General features: G+C 48.4%; 2 protein-coding genes across 2 annotated transcripts in view; both read left to right on the top strand.

The window, feature by feature from the left end:
• Positions 1–21,328, top strand: part of LOC115083768 (zinc finger protein 282-like) — a 30,268-nt gene extending 8,940 nt beyond the window's left edge. Inside the window, exons 2-4 of the mRNA XM_029587786.1 lie at positions 9,586–9,712; positions 11,640–11,753; positions 20,451–21,328. Coding sequence (XP_029443646.1) covers positions 9,586–9,712; positions 11,640–11,753; positions 20,451–21,163 — 954 coding nt within the window. The 3' untranslated portion in view covers positions 21,164–21,328. The remainder of the gene's footprint in view (positions 1–9,585; positions 9,713–11,639; positions 11,754–20,450) is intronic.
• LOC115083767 (gastrula zinc finger protein xLCGF3.1-like) overlaps positions 1–24,257 on the top strand; it is a 165,364-nt gene that overhangs the window by 36,176 nt on the left and 104,931 nt on the right. The gene's annotated exons all lie outside the window — the stretch shown is intronic.

Here is a 24,257-nt window from a genome sequence, read left to right on the forward strand (position 1 = left end):
CATAAGGGCGAAACAGTCGGGAGAATTCCTTACATCCTTGGACCTGTCAGAAGCATACCTGCACATCAGCGCTTCCTGCGCTTCGCGATCCTGGCAGTTCTGAGCGCTACCCTTCGGGCTCGCCACAGCCCCTCAGACCTTCATCAAAGTTATGGTGGTAGTAGCAGTGACACTGAGGAAAGAGGGAATCCTCATACACCCATATCTGTATGATTGGCTGATCAGGGCAAAGTCTCCAGAGGAAAGTCATCGGGGGACCACCAGAGTCGAGGCTCTACTGGAGAACCTTGGGAGGGTTGTCAACACAAACTAGAGCTGCCTACAGCCATCCAAATCTCTAGAATACCTGGGAGTCCGGTTCGAGACAAGACAAGGTCATTCTTCCCCCTACGAGGAGAAGAAAACTGACAAACCAATTGCAAAATCTGCTAACAAGTCTTTGGTAGTAAGAATTTAATCAAATACATATATGCGTGCCGCCCTGTAAACCGTTGTGATGGTGCAATACTAAACGACGGTATAGAAAAGATTTTAAATAAAAATAAGTATAGGACTACCTCAAAGTCCTCTGCTTCATGACATCAACCCTGGAAGTGGTCCCATGGGCAAGATCGCACATGCGACCGCTACAGCGCTCCCTACTGTCACGATGGAATCCGATGTCCCAGGACTACTCCGTTTGCCTGCAGTTCCCAGAAGAGGTGCGGAACCAGCTCCAATGGTAGCTACAAGAAGACCATCTGAGCAAGGGAGTAAGGCTATCCCCACCGACCTGGATCTTGCTCACCTACGAGGGTGGGGAGCCCACCTCCAGGAACTGACGGCACAGGGGCAATGGGACAAGGAAGAGTCTGGATGGAACATCAACTGACTGGAAGCCCAGGTGGTCAGACTAGCCTGCATATGGTTCAATCACAGACTCCAGGGAAAATCTATCAGTCATGTCAGACAATGCCATGACAGTTGCCTACATCAACCGCCAGGGAGGTACCAGAAGCCAACAGGTGTCCCTGGAAATAGATCCCCATAACGGCGTGGGCGGAAGCAAACCTACAAGGGATCTCAGCTGCCCACATCGCGGAAAAAGATAACGTCACTGCGGACTACCTCAGCAGAGAAAGTCTAGACCCAGGGGAATGGAAGCTGTCGACCACAGCTTTCCAATTGATAGTAAACTGCTGGAGAACCCCAGCCATGGACCTCCTGGCAACCCGGTCCAACGCCCAAGTTCCCAACTTCTGTCGCAGACGAAAGCTACAATCCTAAGTGATCAATGCCCTAGTGAAGACCTGCTATACGCCTCCCCCCCCCCCCCCCCCCCCCCCCCCCCCCAATGGCCACTATTGAGCGGGATCATCCGCAAGATAGAGCACCATAGGGGACTAGTACTTCTAGTGGCCAAGAAGGCTGTGGTACGCAGACATGTGAAGACTCATGATGGGAGCCCTCTTCCTCCACAGAGGGATCTTCTCCAGCAAGGCCCGATCCTCCACGAAGACCCAACTCTATTCTCTTACAGTCTGCCCATTGAGAGGACACACCTAAAGAGCAGATACTCGAGGGAGGTGATTGACACCTTGCTTTGACAACACAATTTCTCCACATCACTGACCTACATATGAATATGAAGAATATTTGAAGCTTGGTGCGAAGACCGCAACATCCTTCCGTGGACAGTCAAAATTCCCACAATCCCAGAATTTCTGCAGGATGGATTATAGAAGGGGTTGTCTCTCAACTCCATCAAGATTGAGATGGCCGTGCTGGCCTTCGGAGCCAAAGTGGAAGGCACCAGCCTAGCATCTCATCCAGATATCTCCTGCTTCCTGAGAGGGGTCAAGCAAATTCGACCACCCCTAAAGTGGTCGGTACCTCAATTTAGTACTAGACTTCCTAGCGGGAGCCTCCTTCAGACCTATCCGAGGTCTGCATCTACAACTCCTAACCTTGAAGACTGCATTCCTAGTGGCAATATGTTTGGCCCGTCGCATCTCTGAACTTCAAGCACTATCCTGCCAAGAACCATTCCTCAGGTTCACACCAGGATCCATACAAGCTACGCACAGTCCCATCCTTCCTCCCAAAAGTGATTTCTCACTTTCATCTAAACCAAACCATCTCGCTGCCATCTCCAGACGAGCATAAGGACTCTGAAGACTCTCGCCTTCTTCGCCATCTTAACGTCAGCAGACTCGTGGTCCGTCTTTCGTACGGATTCCAACCATTTGTCCTTCACAGCGGGAAGAAACAAGGGGAAGCAGCCTCGCGGGCAACCATAGCCCACTGGATCAAAGAAGTAATCAAGGCGGCCTACGTAGAGGCAGGCAAGCCTCCACCTCTACAAGTCAAGGCCCATTCCACTAGAGCCCAGGCAGTGTCCTGGGCAGAAACCAAGATGCTGTCACCCGCCAAGATCTATTGGGCAGTGACATGGTCCTCCATTCACACCTTCTCTAGGTTCTACTGCCTGGATGTTCAGGCTCGGGAGGACACAGCATTTGCAAGGGCAATCCTAAGTGGGCCACGGGCAGCCTCCCACCCGGTTCGGGAGTAGCTTTTGTACATCCCATTGGTCCTGAGTCCATCTGCTACACGCTAGGAAATGGAGAAATGACTTACCTGATAATTTCGTTTTCCTTAGTGTAGATAGATGGACTCAGCATCCCGCCCATGGCTGCCACCAAACACGGGACCTCGGGTGACAATCCCCGAGAACGAGACAAGTACAGGTAAGCCACGCTTTACTCTAGTTAAGACACCCTTTAGTTACAGGGTGTTGGCGTTTCTCGATTGAGTGCACTGGCAGTCTTCAGCTATAGCCTACATCAACCAATTCAAGTTAATCAAGTTATTCAAGTTAATAAAATTATCCAGACACACATATATCCACAATTGCTTTTTGAAGAGAATATTGAAGAGCAGAGCTTCCTGCAGGGGTATGTGTACTGGTGGTGACATCAGATTGAAATCTGATTCAGTCTCCAATTGCTATCAGGAGCACACTAGACCCATTGGTCCTGAGTCCATCTGTCTACACTAAGGGAAAACGAAATTATCAGGTAAGTAACTTCTCCATTTGACATACTTAATTTGCGGTTTGAAAGACAGAGTGCTATCTAAAAAACACCTAAACTTTTAACTTGTTTTCTAATGGTAAATGTCGTATTGATGGAAATGGTGGTCTGTGATATCTGGGAGTAAGGACTGGAGAGTACTAAAGATTCCGTTTGTCATGTTTAGCGATTAATGTGTTGTGATCCAACCAAGATTTTATTGAAGAGAAGCAAATATTAAGATGGCTAATAGTGTCATTCCAGGATGGACGAATGCGGATGAAAAATTTGAGTATTGTCTGCATAGAGTTTATAAGCATCAGTCAAGTTTAAGAGAATCTTGCATATGGGTGCTAGATAAATATTGAAAAGCAGAGATGAAAGTGCAGAACCTTGAGGAACACCATTTTGATTTGAGAGATCTGAGGGAGGTGGCAATTTTAACTTGTTGAGAGCAATTTAGTGAGGTAGGAATGAAATCAATTGAATAATGTGCCAGATAAACCAATTTCTTGCAGGCGGTACAATAAATTGTGGTTGACGTCAAACACCGAGGAGATGTCTAATGAAATAAGTATGTACTGAAGGCCATTGTCAATGCCTCAAGAGAAAGTAAATATTTAGTATTGAGAGCCTTGCCAAGGATTTCATTTCTCTATATGATCTGATAATTGAGTTAAAACTGAGGACTTGAATTTTTGAAAGAAAAGACAAGGAGGAAATTAGCCTATAATTTGATAGGTCAGAGGAGTCAAGAGTAGATCTTTTAAGAGGATGGACAACTGCAAATTTTAACTTATCAGGGACATTACTTTCTTTCAATGAGAGATTTATTAAATGTGTGAAAATGGGAACTAAAGATTCTTTGGCAGCTTTAAATAAAGCAATGGAGCAGTTGGCTTGTGGACACATGGTAGTGTTAGATTTGGCAATGTGATTTGTGATCTCTAGTGATGAAACATAATCAAATTCTGACCAAGACGGAACAGAAGAGAGCTTTTTTTTAGGTACCATTTTGGAATGTTTGCAAAACTGAGTTTTTCGATTTTCAAATTTAAAAATTTGAGAAACTAATCTGCAGACAGATTATTAGGAGTTTGTGAATTCAAGGGAGTGAGAGTGAGACTTTTTTGACAATATTAAATCTGGTTTTAGGGTCATAGCCGACCCCATTGAGGTTTCAGTAGTGTGTGGGTTTTTTTTTGAGGGATGCTATAAAAGCCTTAGCAAGAGTGGTAGGTGGATGTTTGGATCTTCTCAGGATTTGACAACAAGAAGGAAAAGATCAGTCTATCCAGGTATCCTGTGCACACTGCCAGCCTTAGATCATGAGAACCTGTAGAATATCCCTTCCATCCAAAGCAGTTTTTGTCATCTCCCTCCGTTGTACTCCACCATCCTGGGTAGCTGAGTATGCAAGATCCCAGCACCCCTTCCCTCCTATGTCCATCCTACAATAATCCAAACGGCCATCAGCCCCAGTGTAGCTGTTGCCCACACATGTCTCGTCCTCATTCTGATGAAAGTGACCAATGGGGCTGTGTGCTAGGGCCAGTTCATTTCAATATATTAGTGACACTAGAGAGGGACCTAAGGGACAAATTTACTTGTCTGAAGATTATGCAAAAATCTGTAACAGGCTAGACATTCCAGAAGAGGTGGAAAATATTACTTGAAAAACTGGAAGAATGGTCAAAGGTTTGAAAGATATTTTAATACAATAAATAGTCATGCATCTGAGGCATCTCAGATGAGCCGAAGGTAAGTAGTCTATGTAATAAAGTGACAGCGTAAGCTCCCAATGTGTTCAGATGCATAAGTAGAGGCATCACCAGCAGGAAAAATGAGGTAACCTCTTTGTAGAGGTCTCTAAGGAGACCTAGGGCCATATTTGCAGACATGCACTAGTCATGATCCTTCATAGCAACGCTTACGGTCTCTTGTACTGGGTGGTTGATCACCACTTGGGGGATTTCCCTTATCCCCTCTGAATAGGCCTCAGCAGCAATAGTATTTGGACAACTGGCCAGTCGCAGGTTTTGGGGATCCATCTCATCTCTTCTTTGAAGAGGTCCCTAGTAGAAGCTGAGTTCTCCTATTCCAGGGGTCCCTGTGGAGGACGGCAGACCTTTTCTTAGGTGGCTCCCCACATAGATATACAGGGGCATCCCCTCCAGGGGTTTACTACCATATATTTTTCAGATGGCTTATTCTGGATCCTTCAATGGCAGATATCAGATTGGCTAATCAGGATACCAGATCAAGGAGGGTGAGGTGGAGTAGGAAATCCCTTTATTATCCTGAATAGCAATTAGTCCTTCCCACTCTTTGGAATATGGTAAAGCGCTCACATCTCAAGAAAAAAGTGACGACATGGCCTTAGATGTCTTGTGTTCAAGGCCTCACGTCAAGTGTGCAATCAAAAATCATAGAGCATATAGAAAGACATGGTTTAATGGACCACAGTCAACATGGATTTACCCAAGGGAAGTCTTGTCTAACAAATCTGCTTCATTTTTTTTGAAGGGGTTAATAAACATGTGGATAAAGGTGAACCGGTAGATGTAGTGTATTTGGATTTTCAGAAGGTGTCTGATAAAGTCCCTCATGAGAGGCTTCCAAGAAAACTAAAAGGTCATGGAATAGGAGGCGATGTCCTTTCGTGGATTACAAACTGGTTAAAAGACAGGAAATAGAGAGTAGGATTAAATGGTCAATTTTCTCAGTGGAAAAGGGTAAACAGTGGAGTGCCTCAGGGATCTGTACTTGGACTGGTGCTTTTCAATATATTTATAAATGATCTGGAAAGGAATACGAGTGAGGTTATCACATTTGCGGATGATATAAAATTATTCAGAGTAGTTAAATCACAAGCAGATTGTAATACATTAAGGGAGGACCTTGCAAAACTGGAAGATTGGGCATCCAAATGGCAGATGAAATTTAATGTGGACAAGTGCAAGGTGTTGCACATAGGGAAAAATAACCCTTGCTGTAGTTACACGATGTTAGGTTCCATATTAGGAGCTACCACCCAGGAAAAAGATCTAGGCATCATTGTGGATAATACTTTAAAATTGTCAGCTCAGTGTGCTGCAGCAGTCAAAAAAAAAAAAAGCAAACAGAATGTTAGGAATTATTAGGGAGGGAATGGTAGTTAAAATGGAAAATATCATAATACTTCATTATCGTTCCATGGTGAGACCACACCTTGAATACTGTGTACAATTCTGGTCGCCGCATCTCAAAAAAGATATAGTTGCGATGGAGAAGGTACAGAGAAGGGCAACCAAAATGATAAAGGGGATAGAACAGCTCCCCTAGGAGGAAAGGCTGAAGAGTTTAGGGCTGTTCAGCTTGGAGAAGAGACAGCTGAGGGGGGATATGATAGAGGTCTTTTAGATCATGAGAGATCTTGAACGAGTAGATGTGAATCTGTCAATACCCTTTCGGATAATAGAAGGACTAGGGGGCACTCCATGAAGTTAGCAAGCAGCACATTAAGACTAACAGGAGAAAATTCTTTTTCACTCAATGCACAATTAAGCTCTGGAATTTGTTGCCAGGGGATGTGGTTAGTGTAGCTGGGTTCAAAAAAGGTTTGGATAAGTTCTTGGAGAAGTCAATTAACTACTTTTTAATCAAGTTTATTTAGGTAATAGTCATTTCTATTAATTGCATCAGGAGCATGATATCTTCTTGGTGTTTAGATAATTGCCAGGTTCTTGTGGCCTGGTTTGGCCTCTGTTGGAAACAGGATGCTGGGCTTGATGGACCCTTGGTCTGACCCTGCATGCCAACTTCTTATGTTCTGTTTCTGCATCCAGCTCAAGCATGGTCTGTTCTGCAGGCCCTAGGTTCCAGGGCCATAGACCTGAATGTAGTATCTTAGCTACAGACCCATGTGTACTTCTCTGGGCTATTCAGTAGACCAGTGTCACAAGGTTGTTTTTTCCCTCTGTTTAGGTAGGTTATAAGAAGCTTAAGCATGTAGTTCTTCATAGTTGCCTCCTGCAGGGATGGATCTCTAGTCTCCATGGTTTTTTTTTCCAGCCACAAAAGTGAGTCTTATAGGTTGAGAAGAGAATTTATGATTCTGGGCAGCTGAAGCAGGGAGAGGAATCAAACCAATGGAGAACCGGAAGGTCCAGATTTAGGCAGAGGGCCAGAGTCTATCAAGCATTCCAGAAATCCTGGTATCTAGTTCAGAAGGCAGCCCAGATAGCAGTCAGTGTAACACCATTAGCTGATGTGAACAAACTGAGAACTAGTAGCCCTTGGGTACCCTAGTAAGTGAGTCATATTTAGTCTGGGATAGAGTAACTCCTGAAAGATCTAGCAGCATCTCATATGACCAATACTGTCATCGCATACATGTTTTGAGCTGTTACTTTTGAGACCCTGAAGTGTAAGGACCAGCAGAAGAGGCTTTTTCCCTGCTAGGGGTCAGGAAGTGTGCTTCTGTGAGTGAATTTCAGATCAGCTTGGTGAAGCTCAAAGGTTAGCAAGTTCTTTAGTTGAAAAAGAAAAGCAGGAGCCAGCGGCTTTGTATATCCTGGTAGAATAATGAGCAATATCAGGTCTTTGATGTGTTTCTGCTGGAAGCTGGAGAAATTAATAACCTTTTCATTTTCCTTAGTGTAGACAGATGGACTCAGGACCAATAGGTTTATGCTCCCCTGCCAGCAGATGGAGACAGTCAGTCAGGTTTCAAAGCTGACGTCGCCCTACATATACCCCTGCAGTGACCTCAGCTCTTCAGTATTCTCTTCAAAAGCCACTGTGGGCATACTGTCAAACACTTGATTAAAAACAGATAACCGTAACTGTACTCAAGCAAACACTGAACCCCAGTAAGATTATAGATGCCCTTATATAGGGACTGGATGATGGCTTACTTGTAATCTCTTGGAATCGATAACCACTCCACGGGGGAATCCTTGGCACTGTTCTTGGGCATTATAACCCCCAAAAAAATCTTCCACAACAATCTCCTGTAAAAACTATATCCTGAATTCTAATGTGTAAGAAAAGGAGGAGAGAGACCTCAAATATCACATGACATGCTTGCCCAAGCTTAAAGTCATGATTTGTTCAATCATTGGTCTAAAAATCTCTGATCATCCACACTTTGTAAACTTTAATCAAAACATTTTTTTGTTTACATGTTTTCTTCTGCTTTTATACTTGTTTTTATTTTGAGGGGAAAAAAAATCTTGACACTGCAATTATGTCTAATTCTTGTTCTTCTGTCTTTTTCTTTTCCATAAAGATAAAAACTTACCTTAATATTGCAGTTCTCTTCCATGAATAAGAAAGATGGAACAAAAACGACCACAGTTCTCTTCAATAAATCAGGAAGACAGAGCAAAAAAAAAAGCCCGCTGACGGCCAACCGTTTTGCCAACTTGTGGGCCTCGGTGTGAGTGTGCAGGCAGGAAGAGGCTATTGCCTTGGATGCAGACATTTTGAGAGCTCTGGAATTTGTTGCCAGAGGATGTGGTTGGTGTAGCTGGGTTTAAAAAAAGGATTGGATAAGTTCTTGGAGGAGAAGTCCATTACCTGCTATTAATTAAGTTGACTTAGAAAATAGCCACTGCTATTACTAGCAACGGTAACATGGGATAGACTTAGTTTTTGGGTACTTGCCAGGTTCTTATGGCCTGGATTGGCCACTGTTGGAAACAGGATGCTGGGTTTGATGGACCCTTGGTCTGACCCAGTATGGCATGTTCTTATGAGCTATTGATGCTTTCTTTCACACAGACTGGGGGGAGCTTTTGTACATCCCACTTATCTGGACTGTTCTGGCGTGGATGATAAAGCGAAATTTAAACTTAACCTGTTCATTTCCTTTCCTTTAGTCCTGCCAGACCAATCCAAAACCCACCCAAGGAAGTCATGGTGATCATGGGCTTCCAGTCTGATTTATCACGTTTCAGAAATCTAACAGCGAGTATGTTCTTGCCCACACTTACGGCAGCTGGCCTAGCTGTGAATTTAGTGAAGGGATTCTTATTCCTCTGTGGTTGATCATGGAGTGACACTTTTTTGCTTGTTTGGTTATGGTGATTTGGAAATCAAAACATACAATTGCCTTCGGTTGTCCTAGATGTAGAATACTGAAGGTAGTATCAGACCTCATGGGGGAGTGGAGTCAGCTTTGAGCTTTTTTTTTTTTTTTTTTTTTCCCCCTCTGTCTCCATCACCAGGAAGGAAGGCATAATAACCCACTTGTCTGAACTAGTCTGGCAGGACGAAAGGAGATGGAAGAGGTACGCAAACTTCACCTTCTCTGCGGCGTTCTGATTTTTAAGCCCTTTCTTTTGAGTTTAACTCTAAAAAGGTGGAATATAAATAAGAAATCTAAATTCTGTGTAAGGCCTTGTTCTTGGAATTAACATTCCAGTTGATCCTGGGGGAAGGGAGTCTCAGATGCATTTATAAAAGATTTCATTTTAATACTCTGTAAACTTTTGAGACAACATGCTGCAGTGCCTAAGGCTGAGCGGGTTCCCTCTTCCTGTTCCAGGTCCCTGTAACCTTTGAGGACGTCGCTGTCTATTTCTCTGAGGACGAGTGGGAGATGTTGGAAGAATGGCAGAAGGAGCTTTACAAGAAGACAATGGAAGAAAATTATGAAACTGTAACATCGCTGGGTAAAGAATTGTTTTTGTTTCATTATTATAAGCTTTGAACACTCTGTATGGGAGGAACTGGAAGTTTAGCTGCAGCGTTCCCAGTCTCTAGTACATAAACATCCAGTGGATATTGGAGAGTGCAAACGCTTGCTTTCCGATTTCTTCCTAATCTCTCTGGCATTTGAAGTGGTAGCAGAGTTGTGCATCTTGTCTAAATCTCGGCCTTGCAATAAGTTAGAATTTTAGGTAATTGATGATGTTGGTTAAAATTGCTCTGACAGATGAATATCATCTGTTTTTCATGTATACTGAGTTGTAGCCTCTCTGGGAGAGGCAGTTAACGTGTTAATTAATAAAATACACAACTCCAAAGGTACGGTCAAAAGATCCCAAACCAGAAAACCCCTTCTGCCGAGGGACTCTCATACCAAAGGCATTAATTAGGGGGCACATTCGAAAGGAAACAAAGGTCCGATGTGTCTTAGGTTCCTTGGCGAGCAGGAGCTCCACCCGGATCCGGAGTCTTCCAGGAGCAGAAAGGATTCGTTGTCCCCAGTCAGACTATGACCCGTGAGCACCTGCGGAGTACAGGAGCGCGGGGGAGAGGCTTAGGCAGCTGCCAAAGCCGACCTATTATCTGAGAGAGTCTCTCTTCGTGTCAAGGGAGAGGAAACGCTATATCAGTAAATTTCAATACATGGCTGAAAACCTGTCATAAAGAAAAGGGTTTTAGATACTGGGGACTGATTCTATATTTATCCCTGAAAAGAAAAAGGATCCTAGCTGAGAGATTCAGACCACACGTGCAGGCGTTAAAAACTTCCCTCTGCCACCCTTGTAGTTTTAATAGATTTGGGCTGTCAGCCCCCAATAAACGTCAGTGGAGTAAAACATAAAGGTGAGGATCTCGCCAGGCTACCCTTGAGCAGTGGGGTGGATGAGGGAAGGAGGTGAGAGGCTGTACAGAGTGTAGAGAGGAGGAGAAATCTCCGGAAGGCTGTCTGAAGTCTGGGGAATGAAATTCCAGGTCTGCAAGCCTGATTGGCAAATGCGGGTTTAGATGTTGATGCAGTCAGAGAGACGTAGTTTGAGTCCCAGGAACGTGATGTAACCTTTCCAGGCTACGAACTGCTCAGAAAGGAGAGAGGAATGAGGAAAGGGCGCGCGCCCGCCCCCCCCCCCCCCTCCCCCGGGTTATCTTGGATAGGGGGAGTTTGTACTTTCATCTGCATTGTTGTAATCTACGTACCCGGATCAGTCCAGACCATGGGTTGAGCCTCCTCAAAGGCAACCAAAAGGTGGGAAAGAAGCAGGAGGTGGTCTTGCTAGGGGCATCTAAACCTGCCAGATGGGGACTGGACCATGGCATTTGTGGAACAGGATAGAGGTAGAAAGATACCGGGCTCCCTTCAAGCAGCTGAACTCAGACTGATGATGATGGAACTCACGAGGGAAGGGGCAACCTTGGCACTGATTCTTACAAATGCCCACAGGGGCAGCCCCTGAGCACCAGTGATCATCAGATGGTATTGGTCTGAGCCAGGGCTGAGAGCTCAAGCAGTGACACTGCCTTACCTCTGGCCTGGTGCCGCTAGCTGGAATTGCTGCTGGACTAGGCCATGCTCCTCTGTGACCTCGCCCGCCGGCTCTGATAAAGGGGTAAGCGACTCCCTGTCCCCTCTGGACACTTCTGCTCGGGGTTTTCAGGATTCTCTAATGAACAGGCATGAGATGACTTGTAGGCCCATTGCTTCAGTTGTATGCAAATCTAGCTCATGCCTATTCTTTAGGGATATCCTGAAAATCCAGCTGGATTGGGTGTCCATGGAGGACGGAAGGTAGAACTACTGTGCACATTCACAATGAGCCTGGCACAAGGCAAATGTCTGTTCAGTTTCCTTTAATTTAGAGGGAATCTGATGCAATTCTTTTTGGCTTGGCACAGATCCTTCATCTGGGAAACCTTCTCTGATATCAAAGATTGAGCGTGAGGAAGATCCATGGGTCGGAAAGCAGCAGGACCCAAGAGACAGGAGAAGACTGGAAAGCTCCTGGAGAGGTGAGGGAGAGCGCAGGGGCAGGAGAGGACCCCAAGACAGTCTGGAGGCACCTCCCTAGCTGTGTGGGGGGAGGGGAAAGAGGCTGGCTGGGTCCGCACTCTGATTTCTAAACAATTTTGACACTGCTGACTTTTCACACTCTTAGTATCTGCTGAATTCCAGAGGGTGGTCTAGTCACCGCATCTCAAAAAAGATATAGTTGCGATGGAGAAGGTACAGAGAAGGGCAACCAAAATGATAAAGGGGATGGAACAGCTCCCCTATGAGGAAAGGCTGAAGAGGTTAGGGCTGTTCAGCTTGGAGAAGAGACAGCTGAGGGGGGGATATGATAGAGGACTTCAAGATCATGAGAGGTCTTATAGAAACATAGAAATGATGGCAGAAGAAGACCAAACGGCCCATCCAGTCTGCCCAGCAAATTTCACACTTTTTTTTTTCTCATACTTATCTGTTACTCTTGGCTCTTAGTAACCTTTTGGTTCTATTTCCCTTCCACCCCCACCATTAATGTAGAGAGCCGTGTTGGAGCTGCATCTAAGTGAAATATCTAGCTTAATTAGTTATGGGTAGTAACCGCCACAATAAGCAAGCTACGCCCATGCTTATTTGTTTACCCAGACTATGTAATTCAGTCCTTGTTGGTTGTCTGTATATAGATCCACTTTTCTTCATTCCCCCCTGCCATTGAAGCAGAGAGCTATGCTGGATATGTGAGAAGTATCTGTCTTTCTCCCCTGAACGAGTAGATGTGAATCTGTTATTTCCTAGCGTGTAGCAGATGGACTCAGGACCAATGGGTATAGTGTGCTCCTGATAGCAGTTGGAGACGGATCAGATTTCAATCTGACGTCAGCCCCTAGTACATATACCCCTGCAGGAAGTGCAGCTCTTCAGTATTTTCCGTCTCCATAGCAGTTAGGGACTACCTGCACGTTCTCAGAGTGTTAGACCAAAATTTCAAAGAAACAACCTACCTGAAGACGAGCCCCACTCTCCTGCGATGATACCCTCGGGTCCCTCCCCCAGTTGAGATTCCCGAGGTGATTTCCATGGCCCCTCGGAGGTGAGCCTCGGTCCGGCGGCCGATTCGCAGCGAGGACTTAGCCCCTGAAGTCTCGGGCGCGGCTGAGAGGCAGCGGGTGCACCCTCGAGCTGGCGGTGAAGGTATTTGCCCTCTCCCCCCGCAGCCGGAGACCGCCCGGAACGAAGCCGGGAAGCGCCGAAGACAAAGGTAAGGTAGAAATCTTCACTTGATTCCGGTCTCAGAGGATCGAGGAGAAGCGCAGGTCACCAACCGAGACCAGCGCCACCAGGTTGATCCGCCCTAGCAGGGCCAGGCCCCGGCTATTTTCAAGGGTCTGCCCATGTGGAGACCCTCCGAGGTAGTCGTCATACTGCCCGCGTGCTCGCCGTTGCCATCTTGGCCTCATTCGCCGCTCCGTTCGCTTCTGAGCGCATATTCCTTCCTAGGTGCACAAAGTACATGTGTGCGTAGACTTACACGCACATAACACTTGTGCGCATAAGCTGTGCACACAGAATACACGCGCCCTACTAGCTGCGCGCATAACTACACGCACAACCTAGACATGCGGCCCAGGTGCACCGGAGCGCATAAGTTTTACGCGCCGACAACGATGGCTCCACCAGAAGCGGGGATAAAGGCTCAAGGCCTCTGCCCAGCATGCCACATCAGAGCCGCACAAAGTGAGGAGGTAGACGCCCTGGGAGATCCAGTTCAGGGCCAGACCCACCCAGGGCCGAGTACTAGCTCCTCAGGGGGGACCCCCCCTCTGACGGGCACCCCCAGGGAACCAGTGCTCCTCAACTTGGACCCAGCATCTATCTCATGGTTGGAGTTCTTCAGAGGGGTCCACGCCTTTGTTAAAATGCAATATGAACCTCTGACTGAGCTGCCATATGCTCCACCACCCAGAAGCCCCACCTATGGGGACTCGGACATATCTGAAGAGGAAGCTGAGCCCCTAGAAGAGGGGGAGCTCCCCCCGGGGACAGAACCTCACTGAGCCTTGAGACGCTTCTTTATAAGGGAAGAGCTCCTGGACTCCGTCGCCCAGTGCCTGACTGAGCTCACCATCCCGGGCCCAGGTACTTCGGGGGACCCTAAACCGAATCCCCTGCTGGAGGGTATTAGGCAGACTTCCCACCATTTCCCTCTGCTGCAAGCCGCACAACAACTAATTGACCTGGATTGGAATGCTCCGGAATCCACATTCAAAGGGGGGGCGAGCCTTTGAAGCCATGTACCCCCTGGACCCGGCAACCAAAGATCTCCTTGCTTGCCCGAGAGTAGATGCCATGGTCTGCGCAGTAGCTAAGCGCACCTCTATCCCAGTGGAGGGAGGGGCAGCTCTCAAGGATGCACACGATAGACGCCTGGAGTCTATCCTTAAACAATCATTTGACGTAGCCACCATGTCTTTACAAATTTATTTATTTAACAGTTTTATATACCGAAGTTCTGGTAACAAAGTTACTAATCACTTCGGTTTACATTACATTACATTACATTACATTACATTACATTACAACAATAGATTGACAGTATTTAGAATAATGTCTTACAATGAACAGGATAAATAGAACTTGGAGAAAATAAAAATAATAACTTAAGGGTAATTATATACAAAGTAGTGGACCTTCCTGGAGATCAAAGCTTAGGTATTAAGATTGAAATTAAGAGAATGCTTGGTTGAACAACCAGGCCCACTCTACCAGATCCCAGGCGGTATCCTGGGCAGAAACTAGGATGCTGTCACCCGCAGAGATCTGCAGGGCAGCGACATGGTCCTCCATCCATACCCTCTCCAGATTCTACCGTCTGGATGTTCAGGCTCAGGAGGACACTGCATTTGCGAGAGCAGTACTAAGTGGGTCACGGGCAGCCTTCCACCCAGTTCGAGAGTAGCTTTTATACATCCCATTGGTCCTGAGTCCATCTGCTACACGCTAGGAAATGGAGAAGTTACTTACCTGATAATTTCTTTTCCTTAGTGTAGACAGATGGACTCAGCATCCCACCCGAGGCTGCCGTCACGCAGAGATTCTCAAATGTTTTCAGGGTAAGCCGTCTTCATTTACCTAGGGCATCCACCCTACCGGGTGTCAACGCTTTCCGGTTGAGCACACTGGCGGTCTCCAGCTATAGTCAATCAACCAATCCAAGTTAATCAAGTTATAACGTTTTTTTTTATCATTTAAATTTTTTTATTGAAACTTTCACAATATCAGAATCACAAGGCAACTAGCATAACAGGGATATAACAAAGCAGTGAAAACAGTGTATACAGCTGTACAAAAAGAAAGGTATACCCAAGCGCAACACATAATACCAAAGCACACCCTGTGGTACAGAACATAAATCCTCCCTTTCCCCCCTCCCCCCATCTCCATACATACTGCCAAAATGAAAATTGGGTCAAATAAATGAAACTAGGAACAACCACCATAGCCTCCCCAAAGAACATGGAATCACCCTATACTTGAAGTGGTGTATTGGAACAGGACGGGTCGGTAGCTTGGGTGATTTTCCATCTGATATACGGTTGCCATATCTTGTCAAATTTAAATGTACATTTGTGCTTGAAGGCTGTTATCTTAGACAATAAATAAATCTTTTCCACTTTCTGTTGTATGAGTGCTTTTGTGGGTACCCTGGGGTCCTTCCAAGTCCGTGCAATCTCCAGACGGGTGGCTAACAGAACATGGTGAGCCATCTTATTAAAATCCTCTGGCAAGCCCACAAACTTTCACCCAAGCAACGCCTGCGCCGGGCCAATATCGGATAAGCCAGGTATCATATCCTTCAGCCAGAGATGAATTGTCTGTCATAATCCCTGTAAAGGAGGGCACTCCCACCACATATGAAGAAAGGTTCCCACCTTCCCACATACCCGCCAGCATTGGTCAGAAACCCGGGGCATGAATTTATGTAATCGCTGTGGGAAGTTATAACGTTTAACCAGGTTATGAAGTTATGCAAGTTAATCAATCAGTCAGTCACACATATATCCACAATGCTTTTTGAGGAGAATACTGGAGAGCTGCACTTCCTGCAGGAGTATATGTACTAGGGGCTGACATCAGATTGAAATCTGATCCGTCTCCAACTGCTATCAGGAGCACACTATACCCATTGGTCCTGAGTCCATCTGTCTACACTAAGGAAAATGAAATTATCAGGTAAGTAATTTCTCCAATATTCTGTTTACTGTAAATGCATCAACTTCTAAACTAAGACTACCAAAAAAAAGTTCTCAGATTAATGTAGTCTCTCAATCCAGCACTCCCTGTGCCATCCCTAGAATGAACTCTTCCAACCCCCCACACACAAACCACCATCTAGCACTCCCATAATATTCCCACACTGAGCCTCTCCCCCTGACTCACTGCCATTCATCACTCCCTGAGACACCCCTACAATAAAACCATAGAACCCCCCCCCCCCCTCTAATTCATGTAGAGCTGCAGCAACCCTAAGACCAGTCAGTGAACAGTAAAAGAGCAAGGGCCGTTCCTGTTCATACCCAGATCAGTCCAGACAACTGGGTTTATGCATCCCTAACAGCAGTTGGAGGCAGAGAACAAAACTTTGAGGGACTGCTTCATAACAGTGCCACCTGCAGTCCCTCAGTATTTCTCGGTCTCCAGCAGATGGTAGAGGTGCAAACCTGCAGTCTGACAAAACTAATAGATTTGAAAGAGAGAAATTGTTAGAAGAGGTGTTAGGCTTCTTCGTGGACCATCCCTCAGGTGGAGCAGGGTGACCCCTGCTGGTGTTTGTCCTCGCCTGGCCGGAGGTCCTGAGAGCCAGGGGACTGGCTCCCTCGGGGTCTCTGACTTCTCCTGAGTCTGCGCTGGCCTGTCATGGAAGTGTGTATATATTTATTTATTTTGAATTTTTATATACCGACATTCCTGTTGAAACTACAAATCACACCGGTTTACAATGAACAGAACTTCGCATAAGAGCGTTGCATGGAACAATGTGAGAGACAAATACATATGGAAGCGGGGCTAAGAACTTGCGCATTGCAAAAACAGAACAATACTTAACATTTTTAATAAGTACATCTGGACAGAAATTGATAACTTTAAGTCTAAAATTAACAAGATTCTAATTAAGATAAATAATGTACTTTCAAGTTTTAATTAAACAAGGAATGAATCTTACGGTGGACTTAGGTGATAAGGACTTAGGTAAAGATAAGGAGTCAAGCTATGAGGGGAGGACAAGATCTATGGGAGAAAACTCCCAAAGTGGGGCTTGTGTAAATTAGAGCATAGATTGGGTTAATGGTCCCCCAAAAGTGAGGACTAGAGAAAGACATGGTACAAAGCTTTGGTCCGACTGGTCTAAGATATGAGCAGAAGCCATCATTCTGGGAATGCTAGTTTGAAGAGCCATGTTTCTGTTTTTTCTTGAAAGACAGAGGACATGGATTTTGTCAGAGGTCTGGAGGGAGAGCATTCCATTGTGAAGGGCCTGCTGAGGAAAGGGCACCTTTTCTGAAGGATGTTTTTGCTGGGGGAACGTATAGAGTGCTTTAATAGGCTCCTCTAATTGGTCTGCTGGAGATGTGAGGCCGAGGCTGGATGGTAAGCTCAATAGGGGAGAGGTTGTGTAAGGCTTTGTGAATTATGGTAAGGACTTTATAGAGAATTCTGTATTTGATAGGAAGCCAATGGAGATTGTAGAGGATAGGGGAGATGTGATCCCCTATCCTCTCTTTTTTTTTTTTTTTTTTCCTTCGCGCACCAGCGATCCTGACGGTCGCCCTCCTTCTCCTGCGATCTTCTTTAGTAGGAGCTGGGAGAAAGGGCCGCGCAGCCGGCGCCGGGACCCATCGGGGCAAGGCCCCAAAATTCTCGCCCTATCACCGACAGCCGAGAGATCCCGCATCCTCCTCCACGAGTCAGTGAGTCGCGCTGCTGACGTCATTCGAACCGCGACTTAGAGGGCTTTAAATCACCACGCGCTCTCCTGGCGCCGCACGCCTGGCGTCAAGGCCTAAAGATACCCTCCTGGGGCAGTATTCTGACTACATAAGCTCCCTGCCTTATAATGTCCCTAGGATACTCAATACCTATCCTATACCAAAGCTCCTCCATTAAGATGAAATCGCCACCGCAATACCAACACACACCCTATAGAAATCTCATTCTGGTGATGATCTCCCCCTTTACCCAATTCCTGGGGCTTGCCTTATTCACCCTAACTCTATTCAGTGATCAATCGATCACCAAGAAAACCCATATCCTACACGATTATCTGCTGGACTCCAAACCAGACATTTGTGCGATCAGAGACCTGGCTGAGGCCGACAGACAGTGTTGTTAAATCAACTTCCCACCCAGGTATATGATGTCTTCTCAATTCCTAGACAAAAGAAAAGAGGGGGAGGACTTCTTTTAGCGGCCAGAAAAGATCTTAATCTCACCATACAACCTATCAATTCAACACCAAAACTAGAGGTAGGCCTATTTAAGTCCAAATCCTCCTCACATACGCCCCCCCCCCCCCCCCCCCACCAGTTTGCTGGACTCGGATGCATCACCTCTAGTGGAAATCATAGCAAAATACCTGACTCTGGATTCACCAGCTATTATCCTTGGGGACTTTAAATTACACATCGCTAATCCTCTGTCATCCAACTGCGAAGCCTTCTTATCCTCTCTCACGGACATGGGCTTCAAACAACTCCATCAACCAACCCACTCATAAAGCAGGTCATACACTCTCTCATCTTCACAAATGCCAACCTCATACAACATTCTCCCCCCTCATGCCTCCCAGTACCATGGTCAGACCACTTTATTATTTCCTCCACCTTCAAGATGACGACAAGATCTCCTGCACCCCTTCCAGTCACTGTACTGCACTATAGGAAACCTTGCCCATCTGAAGTCCTCAGCAACTCCCTGATCAAAGAACTTCCCAACCTGGATCTATCAAATCCCAACGCTGCTATACTCTCTTGGCAAAACATCACAGAAACCATAGCTAACAACTTATGCCCCCATTCAACAAAGAATATCAACCCGGCTCAGAAAAACAAACAACCTTGGGGCCTCATTTACCAATATCGCATTGGTACCGCCTGCAGTAAAAAAAAGGGGCGTTCCCATGCAAATGAGGCTTTTTTTCGTGCAGCAGGAAAACTTCGCGTGCCGCGATGTAATCGCGAAACTATCTTCACGGTTTGCAATAAAACGACCAAAAAATCATCGCGGTGCGCGACGTTTTTGCAGTACGCGGACAAAAGAGAAAGCAATTACCGCGCCACGCGATAATGTTACATGTATAAAAGGTCACTTCCTGCCCCACCTCCTTTGAGGGTTTGGAAGGAGTTTTGGAGTGGAGGTAGGTGTTTGGAGGTGCTATAGGAGATTTTTGGAGTAGGAGTAGGATTTCGATTACTGAGTGCGGTGTCTTGTTTACCTGTTTTCATCTGTTTCCCTTTACCTGTGTCCTTTGTAACTTTTGTTGGAGTGAAAGAGTGTTAGTAACTTGTTTGTCCCTATCTGTGTGGAGGAGGAGGAGTGTGGTGGAGGATGGAGCGTGGTAGGAGAGGACAGAAGAGGGGAGTTGAGAGGAGGGGGATGGGGAGGGAGGAGGAGGCGGGACCTAGTGGTAGGGGTATGAGGAGTAGGAGCAGGGACAGGGGTAGTGGGAGAGATAGGCAGGAGGGAAGTGATAGGAGGGTGGGGGAGGGGGGGAAAGGGTGAGGCAGGAGAGAATGGTGGGAAGAGGTAGGGCTAGACAGGCAGGGCAGAGGGGAAGGGAGCCGGAAGTGCAGGGTCAGGTGGGGGGGGGGGGGGGGGGAGGAAGGGAGTGGGGAATCCGGTGGGTCAGAGAGACAGGGTAGGGAGGAGACCCCCTCCGGAAGTGGCACCCCAGCCAGGCGGCCAGGGTCAGGCAGCGTGCCATGAGGTTCAGCCAGGAGGACAATGACCAGCTCATAGAGGGCGTGCTCCGGCATTATGCCCATTTGTTTGGAAACTTGTCGGTGAAGACCACTAAGGCACCCAAGAGAGAGAGATGGGCCACTATAGCTCGGGACATCACACGGCACAGTGACATACCTAGGACCGCGGATCAGGTGGCCCACCGGTACCGGGATATTAAGGCGCAGCTAAAGCAGAAGATCGCTGAGAGGAATCAGTACCTGAGGGACACAGGAGGAAGGTCACCGTGCCCCATCAGATTCACGGATATGGAGAGGCGACTCGTGCAGCGGCTGGGACCAGACGTCTTCGAGGGGATTGGATCCCCGCCTAGATACATCCCACCTCGAAGATGGTAAGTTCCCCCCCCCCCCGCCCCCCGTCCCGTTAAAGGTTGCAACACAATGTTTAGTCCAGTTTTCAGTTTCTGTTCCCCATGTGCTCCGCAGAACAGTATTGGCCCCCCCCTCCCCCAGTCAGCAAGGGGCAGTCAGCAGGGTGCAAGGCATGCGGGCAACAGGTCACTGTCTCAGTCAGGGCCTGGCCTGTGCACAGCCCTCAGCCCCACCACCCATGCCATGAGGAACATATAAACAACCTAACTGTACTGTGTACGCAGAATGACTTGTTGGTTAAACACTAGCTGTCCCTGTTTGACGTTACACTAATTAAACAAAAAGCTGTGTTACTGATGCAGTTCATCCTCTTTCTCCCCAATCTCCCTACAGAGCCATCTGGTCCCAGGCAGCAGCCCTCTGATGCCAGCTGGGAGGGCCCAGGCACGAGCAGGGATCCACCAGGGCTTAGGCGGCCACCGATGCTAACCAGGCCGTTTCACATGGACGCGACGACACAGTGGTCTGAATCTGAGGAGGAGGAAGAGGTGCGGCCCTCAATGGCACCCACAGGCAGCCCCCTTACCCTGACCGAGGCCCTGGAGGAATTGGAGTGGGGGACCTCCCCCACTCCTCTGCAGCCAAGCATCCCGGGGAGCTTTGTGGGTAGCCCGCCCACACCGGTACTGTCCCCATGCAGCCCAGCACCAGCAGCTGGGGCAGCAATGCCCATGGGACATCCCCCAGGACCTGAGGAACCTCCAGCAGCGCCCCCCGGCCAACCACACCCGGAAACAGTGCCTGCCGCAGTCTTGCAACAAATATTGATGGAACTGCGTGCCCTGAGGCGAGTAAGGAGGCAGCAGAGGCGCGACTTCCAGCTACTGACGGCAGCCATCACGCAGGCAGGCAACAGCATTGCAGCAGCGATTGCCACGCTGAATAACATTTTGCTGCAAATCCTGCAGCGGATGCCGGACATGCAGGCCTCATCTGCAACGTCCACACCCCAGCCAAGTCCCTCAGGGTCCCGAGGCCGCAGGGGCCGTCTCCCAAAGAACCTGCCACCTCCCAGCAGACCATCGCGACATGGCAAGGGGCCCTGAGGGGACCAACATGCCCCATAAACGGGGTATGGGTAGGTACACCCAACCACCACTGGGATGCACACCCCACAGAGGGGCAGTGCCGTCGAGATGGAAGAGGATGTCGATGTCCCGCTGCCTGCTCCCTACAGAGGGGCAGTGCCGTCGAGATGGAAGAGGATGCACCACTGCCTGCTCCCTACAGAGGGGCAGTGCCGTAGAGATGGAAGAGGATGTCCCGCTGGCTGCTCCCTACAGAGGGGCAGTGCCGTCGAGATGGAAGAGGATGCACCACTGCCTGCTCCCTACAGAGGGGCAGTGCCGTCGAGATGGAAGAGGATGCACCACTGCCTGCTCCCCACAGAGGGGCAGTGCCGTCGAGATGGAAGAGGATGTCCCGCTGCCTGCTCCCCACAGAGGGGCAGTGCCGTCGAGATGGAAGAGGATGCACCACTGCCTGCTCCCCACAGAGGGGCAGTGCCGTCGAGATGGAAGAGGATGTCCCGCTGCCTGCTCCCCACAGAGGGGCAGTGCCGTCGAGATGGAAGAGGATGCACCACTGCCTGCTCCCCACAGAGGGGCAGTGCCGTCGAGATGGAAGAGGATGTCCCGCTGCCTGCTCCCCACAGAGGGGCAGTGCCGTCGAGATGGAAGAGGAAGCACCACTGCCTGCTCCCCACAGAGGGGCAGTGCCGTCGAGATGGAAGAGGATGTCCTGCTGCCTGCTCCCCACAGAGGGGCAGTGCCGTCGAGATGGAAGAGGATGTCCCGCTGGCTGCTCCCCACAGAGGGGCAGTGCCGTCGAGATGGAAGAGGAAGCACCACTGCCTGCTCCCCACAGAGGGGCAGTGCCGTCGAGATGGAAGAGGATGTCCTGCTGCCTGCTCCCCACAGAGGGGCAGTGCCGTCGAGATGGAAGAGGATGCACCGCTGCCTGCTCCCCACAGAGGGGCAGTGCCGTCGAGATGGAAGAGGATGCACCGCTGGCTGCTCCCCACAGAGGGGCAGTGCCGTCGAGATGGAAGAGGATGCACCGCTGCCTGCTCCCCACAGAGGGGCAGTGCCGTCGAGATGGAAGAGGATGCACCACTGCCTGCTCCCCACAGAGGGGCGGTGCCGTCGAGATGGAAGAGGAAGCACCACTGCCTGCTTCCCACAGAGGGGCAGTGCCGTCGAGATGGAAGAGGATGCACCACTGCCTGCTCCCCACAGAGGGGCAGTGCCGTCGAGATGGAAGAGGATGTCCCGCTGCCTGCTCCCCACAGAGGGGCAGTGCCGTCGAGATGGAAGAGGATGTCCCGCTGCCTGCTCCCCACAGAGGGGCAGTGCCGTCGAGATGGAAGAGGATGTCGATGTCCCGCTGGCTGCTCCCCACAGAGGGGCAGTGCCGTCGAGATGGAAGAAGATGTCCCGCTGCCTGCTCCCCACAGAGGGGCAGTGCCGTCGAGATGGAAGAGGAAGCCCCATGCAAAGCTGATGAGGCGCTACCTCCCACCCACCTGGCTCACCGGCATCCGCTGCGCCACTCTGCTGTGTGCCACGTTCTGTTCTCAAGGGCTGCACATTCTGGCAGTGTGCTGTAGGATGACCGGTCTGCTGAAGGCCTGTTAATGCTGGTTGTGGGGTGCGTTCTGTGCCTCTTGTCTCCAAATGCCACGTGCTGCTGTGTCCTCCTGGGCCTCCTCCTGCTGCCGTGCCGCTGCTGTGTCGTCCTGGCCCTTCACTGCTGTAGCCGGACCCTTCATGTTTTTGCCTACATGCTGAACTGCTGGATACCTTGTCTGCTGGCTGGACTTTCACTCTGCTGGCTGGCCTCTCAGGCTGTCCCCTTTCAGTGCACTCTTTCAACATGGACTGCCTGGGGCCTATGCCTGTCTACACATAGATTACCGCTGGTCAGTATACAATGTATTGCAGTATCCAAGCTATTGGGGTGCCACTTCCTGTTTCTCCGTTCCTAGGTAATCATGCTTTGCCAGTACTGATAACACCCACCACCTGCATATGTGTAAATACTTCTGATGGTGGAGTGATGTAGTCCGGAATTGGATCACTTTGGATCCATTAGCTATCTAGTACTTGCAGATAATGAATACCTAGGAACATCAATTGTATGCTGTTACTGCTGACCTAATACTTGACTATACCCTGCAGAATGTTGTCGGGAATAAATAATCCTGTTGAACCTGCCACCTATTGTGTCCTTGTTATGTTCCTAATGTGCCCTTGGTGTACCCCCGCCACACCTTGCATGCTGTATCCCACATTGCAGCAATACTGAGTGTTCAAACTGGCCCCTGCCTGAGGTTCAGTATAGCAACATCTGCACCTGTCTTTCACATACCTTACAGAGTAAAACATAGGGGAGTACCTGACATGTCCCTGACAGTAGTAGACATATTGTTCCTCAGTACAGGGAATGCACAGTAATGGAGTGTGCAGCTGTATGCCAGCACTCCTGATGTGTGAGGAAAGGGGAAGGGGTGGGCAGCTGTCTATTGCAATAGCAGTTCTCATGTCATGCACTGTTGGCGGTGAGGAGTCCAGACATGGATATCTGACCAGGGTTCAGTATTGTACCTATCTCTGCATGACAAACACCACGTAAGTAAGGCTAACTGATGCTAAGGTACCAGCTGACGTTGCTTCCTAGATAGTCTCTCACCTGTGCAGGTAAACGGAAGATGCCTTCCACCACTGCTGGGTGACTGACCGAGAGGTTGCCAACCCCTGGTGCCATGCCAGACATCCATGATAGTGGTGGGGCATGCACACTCTTAATTTCCAGGCACCATTGGCATACAATACTGTGTAGCCCTTTCCAGCTGTACATGCTAAGCATGTACCCTGTAAAATCTCATATATCCGTGTACATCCCCACCATGGCAGCATGGTTGTGTGCCAGGAAAGGCTTCCTTTAGTTACTCTCTTAGCATTAAGGTTGTGGGCCCCTGAAAAGTGAGGCAGGGGAAGGGTAATGCTGCTATCTGCATGTTGTGTATTAAAGCAGTTGCACAGACTGTCAGCAGCCAGCTAAGTGGGCTGTTAGTCGTACGGAGAGGGGACGATATTAATGCAAATCTGTCATACCTGTTTACAGGGTGCAAGCGGTGTA

Source organism: Rhinatrema bivittatum, chromosome 2 (genome assembly GCF_901001135.1).
Source record: "Rhinatrema bivittatum chromosome 2, aRhiBiv1.1, whole genome shotgun sequence".
In the NCBI taxonomy this organism is placed as follows: Eukaryota; Metazoa; Chordata; class Amphibia; order Gymnophiona; family Rhinatrematidae; genus Rhinatrema; species Rhinatrema bivittatum.